We start from the raw sequence: 22,448 nt of genomic DNA on the forward strand, positions 1-22,448 counted from the left end.
TATATTATGTATGAACATAACTCACTTGAAAGCAGCAGGTGACTTAATATTATATATATTTTGTTTTGAATCTTTTGCACAAAATTGGCATAATCATCTATGAAAAGCAGAGCACAAAGCATTTCCAAATGCTTGCATTATATCACAGCTTCATTAAACATTAATGAGCATTTCATTTATTCAGTGTCATATACAAAATGACCTGAAGGTTAAATAATGGAGAACTGCATGAAATGTTCATGAAGAAGCACTCTACTGTGCACCAGACCCACTTTGTACTTGCATCACAGAAAAACTGAACTTAACTGAAAAATTCTAGTCTTATATTTCACCAATAAGGGGCACCAGCTGACCAAGACATGCTGATGAACACTTGACAGTTCCTCAAAGTCAGCACAAGGACTGCAAGAATGTGGGGTGTTGTCAACAAATGATGAAAACAGGCGGTCTTATGTAACTCTGTTGAGTGATGAGTCATGTGTGATACATCTGGAGAGAGAACATTTCATGTTTGATCAGTCCTTTCTTACGCACATTAAAGAGTATAAAATTAGCACCGTTCCTTCGCCAGCCTCCGGAACTGAGTCATCTTGTTGGCTGTCATCTCCTCCTGTATTAAGGATTTAATATAAAGTTACCTGAAGGAAAAGAACCAAATGCTTTTAAAATCTCAAATATATCTTCTTTGCCTAAAATTTCCTACAGTATTTTTAATGACTCTCTTCCCCCCCCCCCCCTCACTTTTTATTGGAGAATGGTATATGTTTGATAAACATGCACACCAGGTCTTCCAAGATTTATTTATGGCCTTACAATTTTTCGAATGAGTTATTTGAGCAAAGGATTAAAATGCCTATAATTCTACTTTACACATTTCCACAAAGAGTTGACCAAGCCACCACTTATTTTTAATAAAACTTAATAAATGATCAAAAAAATACATAAAAGGACAAAAAAAACTCTGTACCTTTATTGTCCTGACACTTTTTATATGTATTGTCAGCTGCAAGTGCTCCACAAATTCGCATGTGTTCCTCAAGAAAACAAATGCAAAGGACAAATGAGGACAAGAAGCAAAGGAGCTTATTGCTTGTGTGTGAGAAACATCTCAGAGATGAGTCATTTCAGCTTTCAGTCTGTTGTTGACATCAAGACTGACCACAACAGACTGGCTCGCCTCTCCTCTATTCCTCGCTGTAATGCAGTCAAGCCAAAAGACAGTGCTCAAAAAAGCATTATGACATCTTTACAATGGAAAGACAGCATAGAAGCTGCCTGAAGAGTTACAAATCCTGTGAAAAGGGAAAAAATCCCACATTAAAACGAGGCTGTATAGTGGTGCTTGAGATGGCATGAAGGCATTTACACAGAATTTTAAATTACCGTTTAATCAAATTCCACTGGTCTCACATTAGTTTGCAAATCAGACTCGTCTCAATGTTTTTGAGAACTCACTAAAGAGAACCGACTGATAAGAATCATTTAATCATGAATCAGACTTCTCTAGTGACACTGCATGATTCTGATTCACTAAAAAGAACCAGCTCATATGAGTTATTTATTAGTGAAACAAACTACACTGGATGGGTTGTAGGCTATGTTGTTTTTGGGTAAACCCTGGGAGAACAACTCAATAGAAAGACATTTCTTGCCATTATTTTCGCGGTACACTGATTGACGCTTGTACCGTGACAGGCCCAAAGCCACCCTGTGTATTTTACATTCACAGCAGAAACCCACACTATCAACGATTAAATACAACATGCATTTTGATTTATTAGGGTGGATATACTTATTAAGGTGTTTATTCTACCTGACTGCTGACAGACCTAGTAGTCATGACAAAACTTAATTTTTCAGGAAGGAAGAGGAGGGGGCTAAGTCCCGCCATGGCGGGACCAACCCCCAAACAGCCTCGAGTTTGCCTTCCAACCCCCTGTTCAGTTCCCTGTGTTGGAAGCGATGTATTTTTTGCAAGCATTGGGCCACGCCCTTATGAAACGCCGTTTAAGATGTTAACATTGAAGCAAGTCCTCTTGCAAGTATGCAATATTAGTGTTTCTCAGTGGATCTGAAAGACGTCTACATTTATATCCAGATAGCCCCCATCACAGACTGTTCTTGAGATTTGCGTTCGAGGGGCTGGCTTACCAGTATACTGTTCTCCGATTCGGACTATCTCTGGCTCTGCGTACTTTCACGAAGTGCATGGATGCAGCCCTCTCCCCTCTGAGACAGAAGGGGTGCGCATCCTGAATTACCTCGACGACTGGCTTGTTTAATTAAAGATTATCCCACTAGATTGTGGATGTGATTGTGCTAGCTTACGCTTTGATGGGCCTCCAGTGCCACATCGGAGTAAAGGCCCAGTCCACCTGAGGCATGGCCTCGTCCTGGGCTTGGTCAAGTAGAGTATCCATTGGGGACATCTGTGCAGCGGCCGGCTGGTCCTCGCCATCCACTTCGCCAGATTTTACAACTTGGACGTCCCAGCTCTACAAGCACGGGTCCTGTCTGTTTAGCTGGGCTTTGACCTCTATGCGAGCTCAACACAGTAGAACTCTTTATCTTGTGGCTCCAACATGGCGGTCTGAGTCCCTTAGTCTCTGACGAGTACCTTGCCCTATCTTGGCCTAAGACACTTGAGGATAAGGGCCCTGAAGGCAGCAAGGCTAAGGCCATAAAATGGATGTCACTCTGCAATTATAGCACGGCGCTATTGGACTGGGTTCCCAATGCGTCTAGCTACGCAATACAAGTGAACCGTATCGATAGGGAACGTACTCGGTTACTTACGTATCCTCGGTTCTCTGAGATAACTGGAACGAGTATTGCATAGCTGGCCATGCTATCATGCTGCACGACTTGGAGAAATGCCAACTTAAATAGACGGTAGCCCCGCCCATTTTTGGCAGGCTTTAGCTGCATGATTCAATAAGGTTTCAGTATTCTGAAAAAAAAAAGGAGTTTTCCCCAATGCATCTAGCGACACAATACTCGTTTCCCATTATCTCAGGGAGCAGAGGTTACGCTATTAACAGAGTACGCTTTCATGTTTTTGTTCCATTTAATTATGTTTTTCAAGGGTCGGAGTGACTGACCATCCTTGTTGTGTAAGACCATCTACCAAAAGGAATACATGAACACATAAGATATGAATACCGGCCGAGGTTGAATGAATAAACAAAGAGAGCCACATAAACAGTCCTCACACGGCTTCTGCTGTGAACCACTGTCCTTGTTACATTGCTCTCTCTGCTTTATTCTGTTTATTTTTTCTACTTTTCCTCTTTCGTTCTCCGTCTTGCGCAACTAAACTCAATAGTTTGATTGTATATGCAATCCAAGCATCCACAAGATTCCACTGCTTGTGGAGCCGCTGCTGAATTAAAAAGGTACTGACAAGAACCCAGGTTTTTTTTGTGCTTTTTTTTTTGCCCTCTGGCCTAGAGCGGATCAGACCCTGTTTGAGATGTTATATAATCCATGTTCTCTCTCATATAAGCACATCTTTTTGCACTAATCCACTGTCAAAATGACTACACAAATGTAATCTCCTAATACATATGCATAGATATATGCTGCGTGGATTAAAAAGTAACCATAAATAGCTTATTTAAAATAAAACCAGATATAGCAGGGTGAATTTTGATTGGCTGCCAACGTTTTAATCGTTCATCAGCTGTAAAAAAAAAAAAAAAATCATTATGAAAGTGTTTCCAACAGTGCCATTACTCATAGTTGTGACGTGTAGGCTACTCTTAACATTTAGAAGTTTTTAAAACAATATATTTTTGTTATAGTTATCATCCTTGGTGTGAATGGGCCTTTAGACAAGTATGATATGCACTGCTCTATAATATGCTATTGTTGTAAGAATCTGTGGTTTACACTGGCACAGTTCAACAGAGACTGAAAGACTATCATAAGAGGGAACATAGCAGTGCAGATTGGGTCATGTGAAGTAAGGTCAACTGCTCTGAGCTGGGAGCATTTTGGGACATCAACCACCGTTGACCAATCACAGCATGAAATGCGAATTAGCTGAAGGCTCTGGTATTTGATTGGCGCTGGGATCAGGGCCAAGCACCACTCTCAGCTAAACTCTTCTAGGAAACTGTTGTTCTGAGACAGCATGTTTTTTAGTATACACGAGGGAGTAAAGGCTAGTCTAGAAACAGGCTTAACACCACAAGTCTGTGGCAGACATTTCAAGAAATGTCTTTTTAAATAATATGATAATTTCACACTGATTATCTTCCTTATGTAAGTGCGCTTAATGCTGCTCCATGGGTGTAAAGAGAGCACAATGGGAATACTAAGAGTCAAGAGCAACACTAATATGCTGTAGGCTGTTTATAGTAACTGTTTCAAGGAGAGAGCCACAGAATATTTTCTTCAGGTGGAAAACAAGATGTTTACTACTTATCTTTATATAGGGTGCACTCAGTCAGCAAATTGATTCAGTGGTTACTTACTTCATTTGACTTAACGAAAAATTTATTTTCATAAAAAGGTAAAATAAGATTTAAAAAACATTATAACCTTGGCTTCCTCAATGTTTGTTAAACAACACTGACAATGATTTGGCTGACACCTTTTTAAAAAAATATATTATTACTTTAAAACAAAATTGCTTCACTGCGTTTTTTTGTAATGGAATCATTATAAAAGTTAATTATGTTAAGATTCTTATGCCAGTATTGCTTTTTTTTCAAGAATCATTCTTTTTTTAATAATCTCTAGTTTCACCACTTAGATTTTTTTTTGGCTTGACAAAAATATCAAAATAAATTTTCATCCAGAAAAAAAGCGTTTTAAAGGAATTTTTGAAGGAATTTCTTTTTCAGTGTATTTGAATTGCTTCAAAAATAGATAGGTTGGCAACTACAAAAATAGTAGTTAGTAGTTACAAAAAATAGTTACAATAGTATTTTCTTCCTTATTATGACTTATTCAAGTGAAACGGCTTCTTGAACAAGAAAAAATGTAGGGCGGGGCTTGATTTTGTCCATCTGGAATTGATTGGCTGGTTGGATGATTGTGGTTTGCTATTGGTTGAACTCATGTGAGTGGCAGGTTGTCCCGCCCTCACACCAGTAAACACATCATAAGAGAAGAGAAGAGAAGAGAAGAGAAGAGAAGAGAAGAGAAGAGAAGAGAAGAGAAGAGAAGAGAAGAGAAGAGAAGAGAAGAGAAGAGAAGAGCTGAGAGAGGGAGGGAGGGAAAGTTATTTGGATTAAAAATAATGATGGCACATGGATCTCAGGATTATGGGTAGTGGAGTTTACCACCAGAAATTAAACACAAAAATAAAAAAATTAAATACAAAAATGACTTCTACAGAAATTCATTACCAAACAATCTCAGAGATCATGGTAGGTCTGTCTTGAAAGCTTTCTACATAACTGCTAAAAATCTTTTTTTTTTTTTTTTTTTTTTTTTTTTTCCCTTCTGGAATCCGACTGTTGCGCTTTATACAGGTCTTAACAAAAAGTTATATATTCAGTAAGCCTTAAAATAACCTCATCATTGTCTGACGGTCTTGGTGGGTACAGCAAATCTGAAATGAAAAGGTCCATTGTAATGAAATGAAACATTTAATTGCATCAGCAACGAACAGAATGTTCTGAGCCTTCCGGACAGTGAATCCTCAAACATGCACATGCGGGAAAATTAGGTCATCTATATCTGTCCTACCCCACTGATTATGAATGTATTATGCAAGTTACACAGCGCCTGTTACGTAACTGCAGTCGTGCACTCATATAGTCCCTCTGTCTCTTTTGTTCCCCCTCTCATTCCCGAATGCAAGGGGTTATGAGATTTTGCCGGCTTTTTACGCACAAAACACGAGTGACAATAATACCTTCCATAACCCAAAATGCCATTCGACGCCAACAAAAAAGATTAGCATTTAAAGAAAGAAAAAAGTCATAAGAGGACAAAAAAGAGCCTTAAACCATAAGCAGACATTCCATGTATGATTTATTTCATGTGTGAAATGTGATGTGAAAGATGAGAGGATTATGGGAACACATACAGCTTATCCTTTGAGAATGCAAATCTTAATACTGTACATATATTCAGTATTCATATAAAATATGAACTGCAAACTCAGAATATTACACAAACCAATTAAATGTTTCATAACACAAATATACTTTGTGTTTAATCTCACTTTATTAACCAATGTCTTTACTGCTGACCTTCAATGATCCAATTCAACCATACTAATTAGCAAAAATGACTTTAGTTAAACATCACATTTGTGTTACTTTTTATTATTGCTGAAGTGTTTAATTGTCTTCTGCGATCTAGAATGGCAGCACAGCTGAAGGTTTGTTTGAGCTGCGCCCTCTACTGTACAGGAGTGAATTTGGATTTCCTTTAGCCTGGGGCTTATTCATTTCACTTCTGGGGTGAAAGGGCCTTTGCACTTGCCAAAAATAAACTTTTATTATTATTATTATTATTTATAAAAAACAAACAAGCAAGCCCAGGTAAGAAAAAGTAATGCAAAAGTAATGTAATGCATTCCTTTACATAAAAAGTAACCAAGTAATGCAATTAGTTAAGCTTCTTAACTACTTCGGTTAATGTTATGTTTGCATTTACATTTATTCATTTAGAGGACGCCTTTATTCAAACCAATTTCCAAATGAGGAACATCACAAGCCTTTTGTCATAAGAGCCAACAGTAATCATTGGATACAATGCCAAGTTGAACGTATTAGCTAAACCACAAGCTAGCAGAAACAAAATGCAGAAAAGAGAAAAAAGCATTTTCAAAATGGAGGATATTTATGCATATTAACTTTTTCAGAAATATTTGTTTCAAATAAAACCATGAATCGCTGGACAGGTTTAGAAAAAACTGCTTTCAACCACTTTGCAATGTCCTATCAATCACCAAGAAACCATCTATTACATTCAAACTAACTATCAAACTGGTTTAACTTCCCTTTACTCATTTACTTTTAGATTGTTCAGTTTGTAGTATTTGCTTTGCTTGTATTATATTTTATGAGAAAGTCGGCTTTGATCAAAGGATGCCTTGAGGAACATAAAAAATGCCCTCCATAACATGCCGGTTACGCAAACCGAAAAGCCATCAAGAGTATTTTTAGCAGCTCCACTTAAATGTACATGACGATACTGATGTCCCCTTTTGAGTTGTTTATGATTATTTCATAACGCTCCTAGTTCCAAGCAACTGGCGATGGTTGCCATAGCAACATGTTGACGTTTTTTGGATCCAGAAATAGAAAGATAAAGGAGGAAGGCGTCTTAGGCCGTGTTTTCTCCTCGGGGTAACAAACTTTTTTGGGGGGGTTGGGGGAGTGAAGCATCTGCTCTTAACCTGATGAAATGCCTATGGAGGAGATATACTGATTTCAATGCTTTTTAGCGTATTGTTTTATTGTATTGAGATGATATAGTGTTAAAGAGTACAGTGTTATGTGGCAGAGGATTGAGAGAAAGCATTTTAATGTCTTTGTGGACACGTAAAAAAAGAGATGAACTGAGACTCTCTTGTACAAGCTAAACAACAGATTGAGTCAGATTCTATTCATAGTCTGAGAAATGCAACTCAAGCCCTGCAGAGAATGCTCATAAATTAAAAAATATAGGGTACATAGCCCATAAATATACCTCTCTGCCCACTCTTTAAACCAGATGTCTGCACATACTGTGCATACTGCAGCTAAAGTGTATGGAGACGAAAGTTTATATAAAAATATATATATATATATTCTGTCATAATTTATTCACCCTAATGTTGTTCCAAACCTGTAACCATTTTTGTGTTTTATCATCTAATAAAACATCATCTAATGCAATGACAATAGTTTGTAGAGCCACTCTTGTTGTGTATCTGTATTGTGTGACCAATCATTTTCATGAACAGATAGTGACTGTTAAGTTGTTGTCATTTAACTCCATGGCATTGCATCCAAGGAGAAACATATTTCAAAGTTCAGATCCTTATGCAAGGAGAAATACAAAGAAAAGAAAACAATCAGTGATTCACACTCTCTTCCGAGAACAATAGAAGTTCACACTGCCTTTCAGTGGCAAGCTGAATTAAAGCAATTGTTTTTAAGGTGTTACATAAACTGAGATAATGTAGAACTTACAACAGGAGGCTTTGTTTGTGTGTGTGTGTGTGTGTGTGTGTGTGTGTGTGTGTGTGTGTGTGTGTGTGTGTGTGTGTGTGTGTGTGTGTGTGTGTGTGTGTGTGTGTGTGTGTGTGTGTGTGTGTGTGTGTGTGTGTGTGTGTGTGTGTGTGTGTGTGTGACAAAACCATACTAATGTAATTTATCACAATTAGGATTAGATGAAAGTGCGTATGTTTGTGTGTTGATTTTTACTGCATTTGTTGCAAGATTTTTTATCATCACTATAATATAATATCACCACTATCATCTTACAGATTTATGAACGAACCGCTCATTTTTAAAATCTTCCGTCAACTGGCATTTGTTATGACATCCGCTTCAAACATTATAATAATATAAATAACAATTTGTTACATTTATATAGCGCTTTTCAGGGTCCTCAAAGCGCTTCACATATGGAAGGGGGGAATCTCCTCAACCACCACCAATGTGCAGCATCCACCTGGATGATGCGACAGCAGCCATATTGTGCCAGAACGCCCACCACACACCAGCTTATTGGTGGAGAGGATAAAGTGATGAAGCTGTTAGGACCCACACAGACCACAGGGTGAGCACCCCCTACTGGCCTCACTAACACCTCTTCCAGCAGCAAACTGGTTTTTCTCAGAAGGTCTCCCATCCAGGTACTGACCAGGCTCTGCCCTGCTTAGCTTCAGTGGGCAACCAGTCTTAGGCTACAGGGTGATATGGCTGCTGGCATTACAATGCTCATGATAACTTTCGTTAAATCTACAGTAAGTAAATCCACTTCACAAGTTAATTACTCTTCGACAGCAATGCCATAGAAATATGAACGCCTGCAAAAACGGAAGTTTAAAGACAAAATTCTAAAGATTCTAAATTCTGCGCACTTGAAACTGCTTGTTTCTCTGGCACAGGTCTATAGACCTTATGCGCCAGAGAAACGAGGGCGCCGCCATCTTTAGAATATTGTCTTTGGACTTCCGTTTTTGCGGTCGCTCTATGGCATTGCTGTCCAGGAGTAATTTGCTTTTGAAGTGGATTTACTTAATGTAAAGTTAACGACAGTTATCATGAGGATTGTAATGTTTAAAGCAGATGTCTTAACAAATATCAGTAGACCGGGAAGATTTTAAAACGAGCCGTTCATTCATAAATATGCAAGATCGCTGTGAAAATACAGACCGGAAGTCAAAAGACAACGAGCGGAGCGCTGAAAAGGGGCAGGGCTACATAAGGTCTATAGAGCACAACAGGTCTGAAAGAAAAATATTCCATTCATTTTCTCCATAGAGAAATTCTAAATTTAAACAAAAACATAAAACCTCAAGAAAGATTTATCATGAGATTTAGTTTTTACATGTTTACAGCCAAAATAACTATCAGTAACTGTTATGCATGTGAACTGCGCCAAATGGCAAATCTGTGTCCACCCACTATTATGACGTAATCGAGTCCCTACACTCTAATCTACTAATGCCTATAGAGCTCGGCAGTGATGATGTATTTAAATGTCAACCCAGAAGTTTGCACCAGCCTGGTTCTCTCGACACAAACCCAATATATTTTGCATCAGCTTTCGGATTTTTGCAGAAAATAAGCTCTATGACCAACAAAGTTTATGATACTTACATGTTAAGTTCATCATGATAATCTTTACAATTTGATCACAACTTTTGTAAAACACATTTATTCTTATTCTTCATTTTATACTTTATTTTTAAATGTATTGATTGTTTTAAATGTATTGATCATCTTACTCTATTGGCACTCTATTCATTTTGCACATACACAATACAAATTTTCGGGGGTTTTCCGCCATTAAAGAACAGAGAAAGGGGTTTGCAGTTAAGCCGCTCCCTCACATGAACTGGTAAAACTTTGTGGAAGATTAAAAGAATGGATGAATTGCTTTTATTCTTGCGGATTCAGTAATTCTTTGCCCTGAAATCATCTAAAACAGCAGCACTGTCATTGTCAAATATAGTGAAAGCTTATTGATGAAAAAGACAACCTGTCACACATGAGATCCACCAATAGCAAACCACAACCATCCAATCTATACAACCAATCAAATCAACTGGATCAAATCAATCCAATCAAACCATCCGCCTTACTTTTTGTCTTGTTCGAGAGGACGTTTTACTCAGATATATGCAGGGTTGGGGAGTAACGGAATACATGTAACGGCGTTATGTAATCAGAATACAAAAATCCAGTAACTGTAATCCGTTACAGTTACGTCAAAAAACATAGTAATCAGATTATAGTTACATTTTGAAAAAAGGGGGAATACTTTCAGGATTACAATGGTTTCATTTAAAACTAAATAAATAAGTATTTTGGCATAATAACACAATATTAAGCGCTGCTTGATTGTACAGTAGTTCCTGGTTCTGTTGCCAGTAATGACTCACGTGTGCCACCCGCTGGTGCGTGTGCAAATAACAGCTGACTACAATCTCCTCAGACGCAGATTGAATCACTGCTACTAGTAGAAACGATGCTGCCTGCGGATAAAATCGCTTTTAATTCATGGAAATTCCGCTGCTATTTTGTAGAAATTAGGAGAGTAGCTTTTTTAGTACCCAAAATGTCCTTTCTTATCTTTTCTCACGTAACGGGATGTTCGCTGTCTAGGTAACGTTGGGGAACTCCCACTGCCAACGCCCCAAGTTCAGTCAGGCAAATTAAGAAAGATCACGGCTTTAGTCAACATGTAGGCCTATTTTAAAATAAACTAATATGTAGATTGTGTAAAAAATGTAAATGTTGAGTTTTTATTTTTTTAGTTAAAAATTTGTTAAAAAATAAAACAAAATAATCTGTAATACCATACATTAGCCACTAGATGTCTGTATAGACCTTTACATAAATATATTTCAGGCATGTGTGTGTATATTTTGCAAATATTGTACACTGGACCAAATTCTTTAAAAAATATATATATATTTCTTCTTGCTTGACTTTATTTATATATGTGACCTTGAAGTAATCCCAAAGTAATCAGTTACATTACTTTCATATTATAGTACTTGGATTACGTTACTGAATACTTTTTTTATGAAGTAATTTGTAACTGTAACGGAATACATTTTTAAAGTAACCCTCCCAAGCCTGGATATATGTCATAATAGGGAAGACTAATGCAACTTCTTTTTCATACAGACTTTAAAAAAAACTTTAGCTAAATAAACTGACCATTTTCCACAATTAAAAATCACAAGACGTCAAGTAGAGGCCTTCTACTTGTTTATTAACATATACATTTTCTAACTATTTGCTCAGAAACATTCATGTTACTATATGCAGACCCTCTTCTTTATATGTGATGAGTTAATGCATAACCAGACTGGAATGTCATGTCAAATGGAGTCTCTACATCTGGACCTGTTTCTGCGATGACCTGGATCAATAAGAATCTTCACATATGCTTAAGCAGAGCGTGTTTGCCATGCCTCGAGCGTTCAGCGCATCTCTTTCGCCACACAGTGATAACCCTGCCCGTGTGTTTGTTTACCCGGTTCGTTTGAAGGGTAGACTGAGGTTAAGTAGCGAAGTGTGTCAATGTGTTAAAGCCTGAGCCGGTCTGGATTAACTCAGGGCATCTGCTACAGCTCAAACACACACTCATACACACAAACACAGATACAGAATTCGCGGAACAGCCAGCTTTTACTTAATTAACGGATTGTTCTTCCTAGAATTCTTGGTATTAACATTTTCATGAAGAACAGAATGTTTATGAATGAACAAGCATTTTTAAAAACTTGCATAACTAGCCCATTAAAAGGTAAAAACATAATTATGTTGTGTGATAGAGATTAAATATGAATTGCAATATTGTAAAATGTGAATGTAATGTGGTTAAAGGTTATTTAAGGAGACTGTAACTCGTTCACTGGTCTCAACTGTACCACAGTGTTAGATAGGTGCCCTTTCCCCCAGTTTTTCTGCCTGAACAGCACTGTTGTTATTGGACCAATGACAGTCAACCGTGGCCACAGGGAAACATTCAAGTTTATCATAACATGTGAACCATGTGAACCATGAAGTACAAAATGTAAATGTTTTAGCATCAACACAGAATATTTATATGAGTTTAATCATAATATCACTGGATAATATTGCCAACTAATATGTATTTACCGTATGCACTACGTATACAAAAGGTAAATCTGTGTAAATAGCTTTACAGAAATATATGATGTAAATTGTTATAATCTTATAATCTTAATACCTTCCTGTCACATTTACCAGATTTTGTTGATCTTGGAACAACATTCCAAACAACCAATCAGATTTGAGGGACAAGTTTGTCAGTTTTAGGCTTAAAACCAGGGTTAGGTGCTTCTAAACATTCTTATTCATTTATTTTCCCTCTGATTTTAGGAATAAGTTATGCGTTAGGTTTAGGACAAAATTTCAGACATTAATGTTGTTCCAGGATTTAACAAAATATGTTGATCCACGAACATGTTGCACTTGGCAAAATCACAATGCACATATTGCTTCATGTATACAGTATACTGCAAATGCAGGTATATTAGGATGTACTATCCAACTTTTATTAGAGCTGGGCGATAATAAATCGCTGTCATTAGCAATTTACCATTAAAGTGACTTACATTTTTTCACAAGAAACTATCTTATGATTTCAGAAGACTTGGAATAGAGTCATATGGCGCACTTTTATGGTACTTTAATCATGTTTTTGGCATTTTTTAGCTTAGAAAACACAGAAACTATTTAATTTCAGTGTTCTGGACATTCTGCCAAACATCTACATTTCTGTTCCACATAAAAAAGAAGAAGAAAAGTATAGAGGTTTGGAATGACATTAGCGTGAGACAATGACAATTTTCATTTTGGAGTTAAAATGATTCAATCACAACAGTTTTATTGAATGGGTGAATGGATTTATAGATACATGTTTGTCACCAAAATTGGAGTGTGTATGGAAATCCCATGTGTTCTTTCTGATACCAGAGAGGACATATGGTGCCAAAGTGTTTTAGTGATGGCCTGAGTCAAGTGTTAGTCAGCTTGTTATAATAAACAGTTTGGTAGAACAAAAATGCATCTTTACATGAGTACATTGCCCAGATTAGGCCATGCCAAGCACAAACTACAATAAATTCTCATGTAGGCCTCGTATAGTGTCAGTTGCGACAGCAGATGGACCTGAGTTGATCTGATCACTCTAATGCAGTGTGAAAACACTGTGGCTTCTCGCAGATCAAGAGCAAGAGGTTACACACTGCTTTAAGACAGGGCCATGCTATAATTAGCGGAGTTGTTTGTTTGTTTCAGCAAGACGAACATACTGCTGTTCCTGACGGCATGCAACACAAACATGCATGCTGTCAGTTTTGCTTTCCCTCCAGTTTTCCAGTGCTAAGAGCTGTTGTGTAAGCACAAACTGTCTGAACAGTAGTGCGTGAGTGTGAGGTATATCAGGGTCAATGAGATTAAAGAAAACTAATTTGAAGGACAAAAAAAAAAGAGATATATATTGCAGATTCACTTGGCTAAGTACATTATAAGATAATTGGATTCATTGCATCATGTTGAATTGTAGCCTTTATCTTATTTTTGTGTCACATTTGAGGTATTGTTGTCTAACAAACTCCAGATTTTACTCCAAATAAGCCTGTAAGAACTCAACTTGACTGATTTCACATGCGGTCTCCATGCAAGAAAAACAAGCTTCACAGTATACCATATAAAGGAAAGTAAATTATGAAGCACAGACTTTTATCAAATAAAGTCGTCACCTTTCGCCTAATATAATTTCACAAATAACTGTCTTTGAATGTTGTAGATGATGATGATGCCTCTCTAATAAACCAATCCTTTTATTGACTTGATTATAATGAATTATTGCATTACTTGCTATATTAGGAGCTATATTTCATTAAAAGTGTTTTCTTTCTCATTATCATATGCTTTCATAAAGGTCTTTAAATTGGCTACCATTGTGTATGAAATGTGCTATATTTATATATTCATTTATAAATAAACTTGCCTGCCATTATGGCAGAATTTCTGTGTGCTTTAGAAACCAGTTTAAAAAAGACAAAAAAAAAAATAACCCAAATTCCTAGTACTGGGGCTGGGGCAGTAGTACCATGGTAAAGTGACAGTAGCAGATTGTATTTTGATATATACATACTGTATGTATCCCGCTATATATATATGGCACTGAATGGTATTCACTTCTTGTTAAAGTGTTTCTGTTTACCCATTGCATAACACTGTGTTAAAGGAGCGCACGCAGTTCTTACATTTATTTACAAAGCAATTTAGTTTTTATCAAACCAACATTATAATGGTTTTATAGCTTGTTGTGGCATTAACCTCAGTGCTAACTTGAAAAAGGATAGCAGGTCGCGCGTCACTGGTCTAAATATAGTTTCCGTACCTTTATTGAGGACAACAGTCGCTTTTAAGGACAAGCGAGGAGAGTGAAAAGGGCGGGGGGAGATTGAGCAATATTACTTAATGCTTTCGAAAAGATTATTCTGACGAAATCTGTAACGAGGGAGAGATTAGAGAGAAGAGGAGGGTCCTGCGTGCGTACGGAGGGGGGCGGTCCGTTCACTCACACACACACATGTGGTTCAGTCGGGGTGATGGAGCGTCCTCGACTGAACCTCGTCAAGCAAAGGCACAAATAGGGGCCGAGCGCGTTGCAGGCGGAACAGACGCGGAACGGTTGAACGACGCGAACAGTGTGTTTGACTTCAACCGGCGACAAGCGAAACCGAACACCGTGTGTTTTCCTCTGAGGAGAACCAAGAACCAAATTCTCTGCGGATCTTGATTCACTGAAAACGATTTCAACTGAAGACCTTTTGAACAATTAACCACGCGGCGATTTAATGGTAAAATCCGTTTTTGTAATTTCATATGTTTTAAGATATTTTTGTATCCATAGCACCTACAGTTGCTGCCATTCATTAAAAGTTGTATGACTTTTTTGCTCGATTAGTTTTATTCCTTTTTTTATTTTATTTTTTTTATTTATTTTTTTATGTAGATTAAGTCTAAATGTTTAATATGGACAAAATTACAGATGTTGGAAATGTTAGTTGGAAAATCCTGTTCTGGTGTTTTGGGACAGGTAGCCTATTAAATGATGTAGTAAGTTATCATTAATGGTCCAAATGGAGGCTATCATTATATCATTACTGGTCCAAAGATGACTTGGACTATCTAGACCAGATCTAGATGTTCCAAAACAGCTACCAACTTAACATGGACTTTATTATTATTATTATTATTATTTAATTTTTTAGCATGGCTGAGTAAGAATTTTGATAATGGGATGTTAACATTATGCAATTCTATTGCGGGAGGCTCTGGCTACGATTGGTAAACTTAGCCTACATCTTTTTATTTGGATCTTTACAATGCATTTAATATATATTTAATGCATTCTAAAATATAGTTTATTTTAGCTAATTACATTATAACTTTATATTGGTGAAAACAATTGACTTATGTTTAGTCCATTGATTTAGGTTTTCTTAATTTGTTATTTATTTTTATAGGAGTTCTTAATATACAGCTTTCTGTATATTAAACTATTTTTGGTAACACTTTATTTTACAGTGTCCTTGTTACATAATGTTACATGTACTTATCATAGTAATAACAGTAAATTATGCATAATTACATGCAACTAACCCTCAACCTTATCCTACCCTAACCTTATAGTAAGCACATGTTGTTAATATTACTCAGTACTTAAATATATAATTACACTGTAACAGTGACATCTTAAAATAAATTGTATCCCTATTTTATTTATCTGTAACAATGTAACAGAACAGCGTGTTAAGTAAGGCAGGATTTCATAATGAAAGTGACTCACTGGGACAGGAAGATGATAAGACTCACTCACGCACAAGCTGTTCTGCAAATAGGTCAACACAGGAATTCTTAGAGGAGGCACTTCTGGTTTACATAAAGTAGCTGCTTACTGTTGTTAAAAATACTATTTTATGTAAAGAAATTTGAGTGCGATGCCTACATGATACGTGAGAATGTTCATTTGTTGACGTCCCTTTGCGCAAGATGGCTATATAACTGTAAAGTTGTTAACCTGATATATTATGCGGTGTAGTACATACTGTGCTTTGCCACTGGGAGGTAATGAAATTACATAACATTGTGTTGTAACTGATCTTACGTAACTGTTCTTGTGTTCTTTCTGCCACCAGGTGGAGCCACTGCTGTGTCAATAACATCTGAAATTGACCTGAAAACCACACGCTCAGAAACACAACAGAGACTTTTAACACTGCAATTGAGAAAAATAAATAACTTCAAGATGTATGAAGAGTCATCTCAGGAGATGAGAGAGCAGAACGCTGGAGTTTTGAAGGCTGTTGAACCCTCCACCAGCACAGGGTTGCTGGGGTTAAATGTGGCCGCTCCCAGCAGCACAATGTCTTTCACTGATGAAGCCGTGTCCATCCTGACCTCAAGTAGTTTGCTCGCACGCTCGCTTCTGGGCCGAACGTCGGCTCTCAAACGTGAAGAGGCTGCTTCAGCCAGCGCCAACTCTGCGAGACGTAAGCGGGAGTTCATTCCTCATGAGAAGAAGGATGAGGGCTACTGGGACAAGCGCAAGAAAAACAACGAAGCCGCGAAGCGTTCTCGTGAGAAACGGCGCGTCAATGACATGGTCCTGGAAAACCGCGTGCTGGGTTTGCTCGAGGAGAACGCCAGGTTACGAGCAGAACTGCTTGCACTGAAATTCCGCTTCGGCCTCATTAAAGATCCCTCGAATGCTTCCATACTTCCGCTCACGACAGGAACCTGCGTCCCACATCCTTCAGCGTCGCATTACTACCTTCCACGTGGGGATGGCGCTCACCATGCGGGTCCAATGTTGTCCAATGCTCAAAGTGGACCGCAATCTGGGAGAAGCATCAGAGATACAAACAGTATGTCAGAAGATTCGGGTTTCTCCACGCCTAGTGGGTCCAGTGTCGGTAGTCCCGTCTTCTTTGAGGACAGACTGAGCGACCACGGAAAGTTGTCCCCGCATCAAGCTGATGAGCTTGGCTATGAGTCCCATCACTCTCCAGCTGATGTTTTAGCAATGGGACACGTGCCCATGTCATCCAACCGGATGGAGTCGATGGATAGTATGAAGAGCCTTCCGCACAAGCTGAGGTTCAAGTCTCCGGGCGGCGGAGAATGCGACAATTTTGGAGAACGGCAAAGTCCCGTGCTGCCCAGAGTTCACAGCCTTTCGGGTACCAGCGAAGGAGCGGGTTACTGGACACAGCAGGAGGGAGAAGACACCCGAAAAGTCACACCACCGCCACAGCAGCTGCAGCACAGAAATTACAGCCACAACATGAACCCGAACGAATCGCAATACCAGGCCGAAAACAGCATGCTCAAATCTCAGCTCAGCTCTCTCAGCGAGGAGGTGGCCCAGCTCAAAAAGCTCTTTTCCGAGCAGTTGCTCACCAAAACTAATTAAGACATAGTAAAAGTTTGAGCAAACTGGAACATTGCAAATATTCTCAGTCGAAGTCATGAACAATGAACATCCGTAGATCAAAAATCTAAAGAAAGCAGCATGTGCATCACTACCTCTTCACACTCGGTCATAACCAAACGAACCTTGCATATCCACCTTATTTTGAGAGCTATTTTCCGTGAATGTGTGACATTTCTTATTCATTAGCCACTATACTGTAGGTAAATAAATAGAAGAATCATAAGTACAAAAAACAAGCAGCGCAGCAGACTGTCTTTGTACAGCTAAAAGAACGAAGTGAATGACAACGGAAACCTCGCACATTCAAGTTACAAATGGCCGCACCCGCTTTTACGTAAAAAATAAGGTGGATAGCGACTTTTTTAACCCATTATTCTTCAACTCTCAATCAGGACCGTGCAAGAGCATTCCAGTGGCATCGGGACACGTCAGCTACAACACCTCACCTCAATTTGTTCAGTTCCTCCATTTGCCTCAAACACTGTGATCTTGCTCAAAAACACCTCAGGCGGCAAAACAATGTCTGCACACACAGAACTGTCTGTCACTGTACATGTAAAATGAAGCATAGCATCCTCCGTCGTAACGTCATTCCTTTATTACGTGCCAACACTACTTAAACACCTGTCAGTCAGAGAGATGAGATATGCCGTGAGCCTGATAGTCTTCACACTGTAATGTTCCTCCTGTGGTTTGACAGATTTATAGTGGGCTCATGAATGAAGTGCAAGAAACTTTTTTGTTTTGCAACATGTATCCTGATTAAAGCAGAACGGGAAACACCAGGAAGAGGCAAATAGTGGAATCAATTGTTTATTGTCATGGTCATGAACCAGTAGCAACTAAGCACTGAATGACTGCATCATTTTTATTTTTTTCATACAGATCACTTATCTGCAGTTGTCCAGATAAGGATATTATCATTTGAACTACACTGTTACTCGTATTTTGAAGGTGACATTTCTGTTGTCTTGTGAGTTCTTGTGTATTTGTATGGTAAATATACATTACATGTTTGTGTCAATAAATATTTTAACTGTTCTCTTCTGCATTTGTTATTAAACAAGATAAGCATAATATATTAACCTCTATGTGGTTGTATATACATATACATACATACACACATACTGTATATATACATACACACACACACAGGTGCTGGTCATAAAATTAGAATATCATCAAAAAGTTGATTTATTTCAAGAATTCAACTTAACAGGTGAAACTAATATTATATAGACTCATTACATGCAAAGTGAGATATTTCAAGCCTTTACTTGTTATAATTTTGATGATTATAAAAGCTGTAAAGCTTATGAAACCCACAAAGTCAAAATCCCAGAAAATTAGATTATTACATGAAATCACACTTTTGGCAGTGTGGGCAGGTGCAAATCCTGCTGGAAAATGAAGGAAGTGCTCTGAAAATGTCCTGGTAGACGGCTGCGTTGACTCTGGATTTAATAAAGCACAGTGGACCAAAGTCCTCTTTTCTGATGAGAGCAAATTTTGCATCTCATTTGGAAACCAAGGTCCCAGAGTCTGGAGGAAGAATGGAGAGGCACACAATCCAAGATGCTTGAAGTCCAGTGTGAAGTTTCCAGTCTGTGTTGGTTTGGGGAGCCATGTCATCAGCTGGTGTTGGTCCACTGTGCTGTCCACTCAACGCAGCCGTCTACCAGGACATTTTCAGAGCACTTCATGCTTCCTTCATTTTCCAGCAGGATTTGCACCTGCCCACACTGCCAAAAGTGTGATTTCATGTAATAATCTAATTTTCTGGGATTTTGATTTTGTGGGTTTCATAAGCTGTAAGCCATAATCATCAAAATTATAACAAATAAAGGCTTGAAATATCTCACTTTGCATGTAATGAGTCTATATAATATATTAGTTTCACCTGTTAAGTTGAATTCTTGAAATAAATCAACTTTTTGATGATATTCTAATTTTATGACGAGCACCTGTCCTGTATATATATATATATATATATATATGCATACATACACTGCCTGGCCAAAAAAAAAGAAAAAAAAGTTGCTGTTTGGCAAATAGGCAAATGATTAGATCATTATTTCAGTGATTTTTATGTTTCTAGCATGTTGTATATTTGGCAACAGTTCTTATAACCCTAATTAATGGAGTGTGTAGCTTTTCAATGGAAGACACATCATGGCCATATTCCAGGATGACAATGATTCATCAGGCTCAAATTGTGTAATAATGGTTGTGAGGGAAGATGAAGAATCATTTTCACACATGAATCGGCACCTCTGAGTCCAGACCTTAAATTCAGTGAAAGTCTTTGGGATGTGCTGGAGGAGACTTTACAGAGTGCTGGACTCTTGCATTGATGGTGCATTGACCTCCATCAAGAGGTGCATACTTTTTTGGTCAAGATCTTGTATTGAAAATGCAAGAGTCAAGCACTTTGTAAAGTCTACACACAGTCTACTCACAATTTTTGAGCCTGATGAATCTTGACAATGTCATCCTGGAATACAGTGTGTGTGTGTGTGTGTGTGTGTGTGTGTGTGTGTGTGTGTGTGTGTGTGTGTGTGTGTGTGTGTGTGTGTGTGTGTGTGTGTGTGTGTGTGTGTGTGTGTGTGTGTGTGTGTGTGTGTGTGTGTGTGTGTGTGTGTGTGTGTGTGTGTGTGTGTGTGTGTGTGTGTGTGTGTGTGTGCGTGTGTGTGTGTGTGTGTGTGTGTAATTTGTCTTGAAAGACAACTAACAGTGGTTTCACAAGTAATGTTCTTTTGAAACATCAAATTCTCTTGCATTTGATTATGAGAACTGTCTCTGAATTAGTCAAATTCCGAGAATCAGCCAGATAGACAGGTTTTGACATGTACACATAAGCAATACTCACAGAATATCACCTCTGCTTGGTATTCATCAAGATTTAACAGTAATAAGCAAAGCCCTGGAGGCAATGACATCTTAGATGTCTCAATATACCAGCTCAGACGTTGATCGTGAGAAAGCTGGTTCATTTTATTTATTTATTTGTTTAAACGCATTCACAGTTCCTTATTCAATAAATATATATTGTACATGTGCTGTGGATTGAGATATGTTCAAGATGTTTCTTAAAATATTGTTGGGTAAAATTATCTGTAGTATTAAGAGCAGGCGCGCTCAACTCCCAAAATAATATATGGGTGCGAGTAATAAAGACGTTTATCAAAAATAAAGATGAAAAACCGCACTCTCAAGTCATATTTTCATACATTTATTACTACTATGTCCTCACAGATGCGTTTCGGCCTAAGCCATCATCAGTGTGTACTGTGAAACACCGAAAAGATTGTTTTTTTAAAAAAAAACACACATCACAGGTGAACCTCATTCCGCAAATCATCAGCACCTTCAGGTGCATCAAGTTACCAACATTGTGGAAACACCAGAAATGACACAACACAATATACCATCTGTAATGTCCATGTGACCCTTATGAACACTTTATACAAAAAAAAAAAGTAAAAAAAGTAAAAAAAAAAATATATATATATATATGAAAAAATAAAATAAAATAAATATAAACAAATATAAAATGATCTGTAAAAATGAAGCATGCACAATAATTAAAGGGGCATATATAATAAAGAATTCATGGCTTCCTGAAAAAAAAAATGAAATAAATCTTATTTACAGTAAATCAAAAGCAACAAATATATTTTTCAATAATTCAATTATATTTATTTTCTTCTGTAACTCTTATTTATCAATATACAGTATATATTTTACAGGTCTATAACGCGTCACACATTTGTTGTTGCAACTCTAGCACAATCCACAAGAGGTCAGCAAATTTTTTTTTATTTCCAGTCAGCGCATACGCACTTACATGCACGGCATTAACCGAACTACATGGCACACACAGATTTGTACGACAACATCACCTGATTCAAGGTCAAATTACACCTTGACATTTCCCTGTACTTCCTTTACTCTAAAAATAAACACCTGACACCAAATATACCCAAATCCCCTGAGAACTGAGCTCCTCTGAGACCTTTCTTGTGACGTAAGAAGATATAAATAGCTGTGAGAGTCTATTTAAGGAGCTGGACTGACACAAAGCTTTTCTTGAGCTTCAGTGTTTATGAGCCTTCTTCACTTCCAAATATCCCTGCTTCCCTTCCAAATATCCCTGCTTCCCAGTTAATTTCCCCTCCTGGACAGCCCTGTTCCACTAATCCACTGACCCCTGACTGGTTGATCTTCATCACTCTGCCAGTGCCAGTCAAAAGGCGGCTGGGCCTGACGTTAGGGGGTAGCGCGACGGTTGCCATGGAAACCTCCTCCAGACGATGCTGGGAGGGGTGGGATTGGGCGATGAAGGCAGGAAGGTATGGGGGGAGGGGACAATGAGCCAAGTTCAAGGTCATCGTCACAATACTATGGTGTTTGTGACTTCCATCACAAAAAAAAAGGTCCAAGGACCATGAGGTGGATTCAGAATTTTCGAAAAATTAGGCAATACTTTCATGGCCAGTACTAAAATAAAACAATATATAAATAAATATTTTTTAAAATGATTAATTAAAATAAAATAAAATAAAAAATAAAATAAAATACTATTTTTTGGACCATTTTCATTATCATATTAGAAGAAAAAAAAAGAAAAGAAAAAAATTCTCATTTTAATATTCTCAATATCATAATGTTACAACAAAAAAAAATCTGTAGTGTGGAAATCATGTTAAACTAATTTGTTTTATTGCTAAAATGCTGTAATAAAGTAATGATAATTATCAATGAAAATAATGGCT

At 37.7% G+C, this 22,448-nt stretch overlaps 1 protein-coding gene and 1 long non-coding RNA gene across 2 annotated transcripts in view; both read left to right on the forward strand.

The window, feature by feature from the left end:
• Nucleotides 1–1,678: 1,678 nt before the first annotated feature.
• Nucleotides 1,679–22,448, forward strand: part of LOC309508153 — a 54,472-nt gene continuing 33,702 nt past the window's right edge. Inside the window, exon 1 of the long non-coding RNA XR_014209417.1 lies at nt 1,679–1,688. This is a non-coding gene — a long non-coding RNA (uncharacterized lncRNA). The remainder of the gene's footprint in view (nt 1,689–22,448) is intronic.
• On the forward strand, nt 14,744–18,714 carry nfil3-6 (nuclear factor, interleukin 3 regulated, member 6). The gene is made up of 2 exons (XM_082181799.1): nt 14,744–15,034; nt 16,376–18,714. Exon 2 carries the CDS (start codon nt 16,486–16,488, stop codon nt 17,650–17,652), a length of 1,167 nt encoding a protein of 388 aa, XP_082037925.1. The 5' UTR covers nt 14,744–15,034; nt 16,376–16,485; the 3' UTR covers nt 17,653–18,714.

Source organism: Leuciscus leuciscus, assembly GCF_965113295.1.
Source record: "Leuciscus leuciscus genome assembly, chromosome: 1".
Taxonomy (NCBI): Eukaryota; Metazoa; Chordata; class Actinopteri; order Cypriniformes; family Leuciscidae; genus Leuciscus; species Leuciscus leuciscus.

Bases quoted from the DNA above. Each gene is read 5' to 3' on its own strand.
- nfil3-6 (XM_082181799.1), top strand. From the start codon at position 16,486: ATGTATGAAGAGTCATCTCAGGAGATGAGAGAGCAGAACGCTGGAGTT.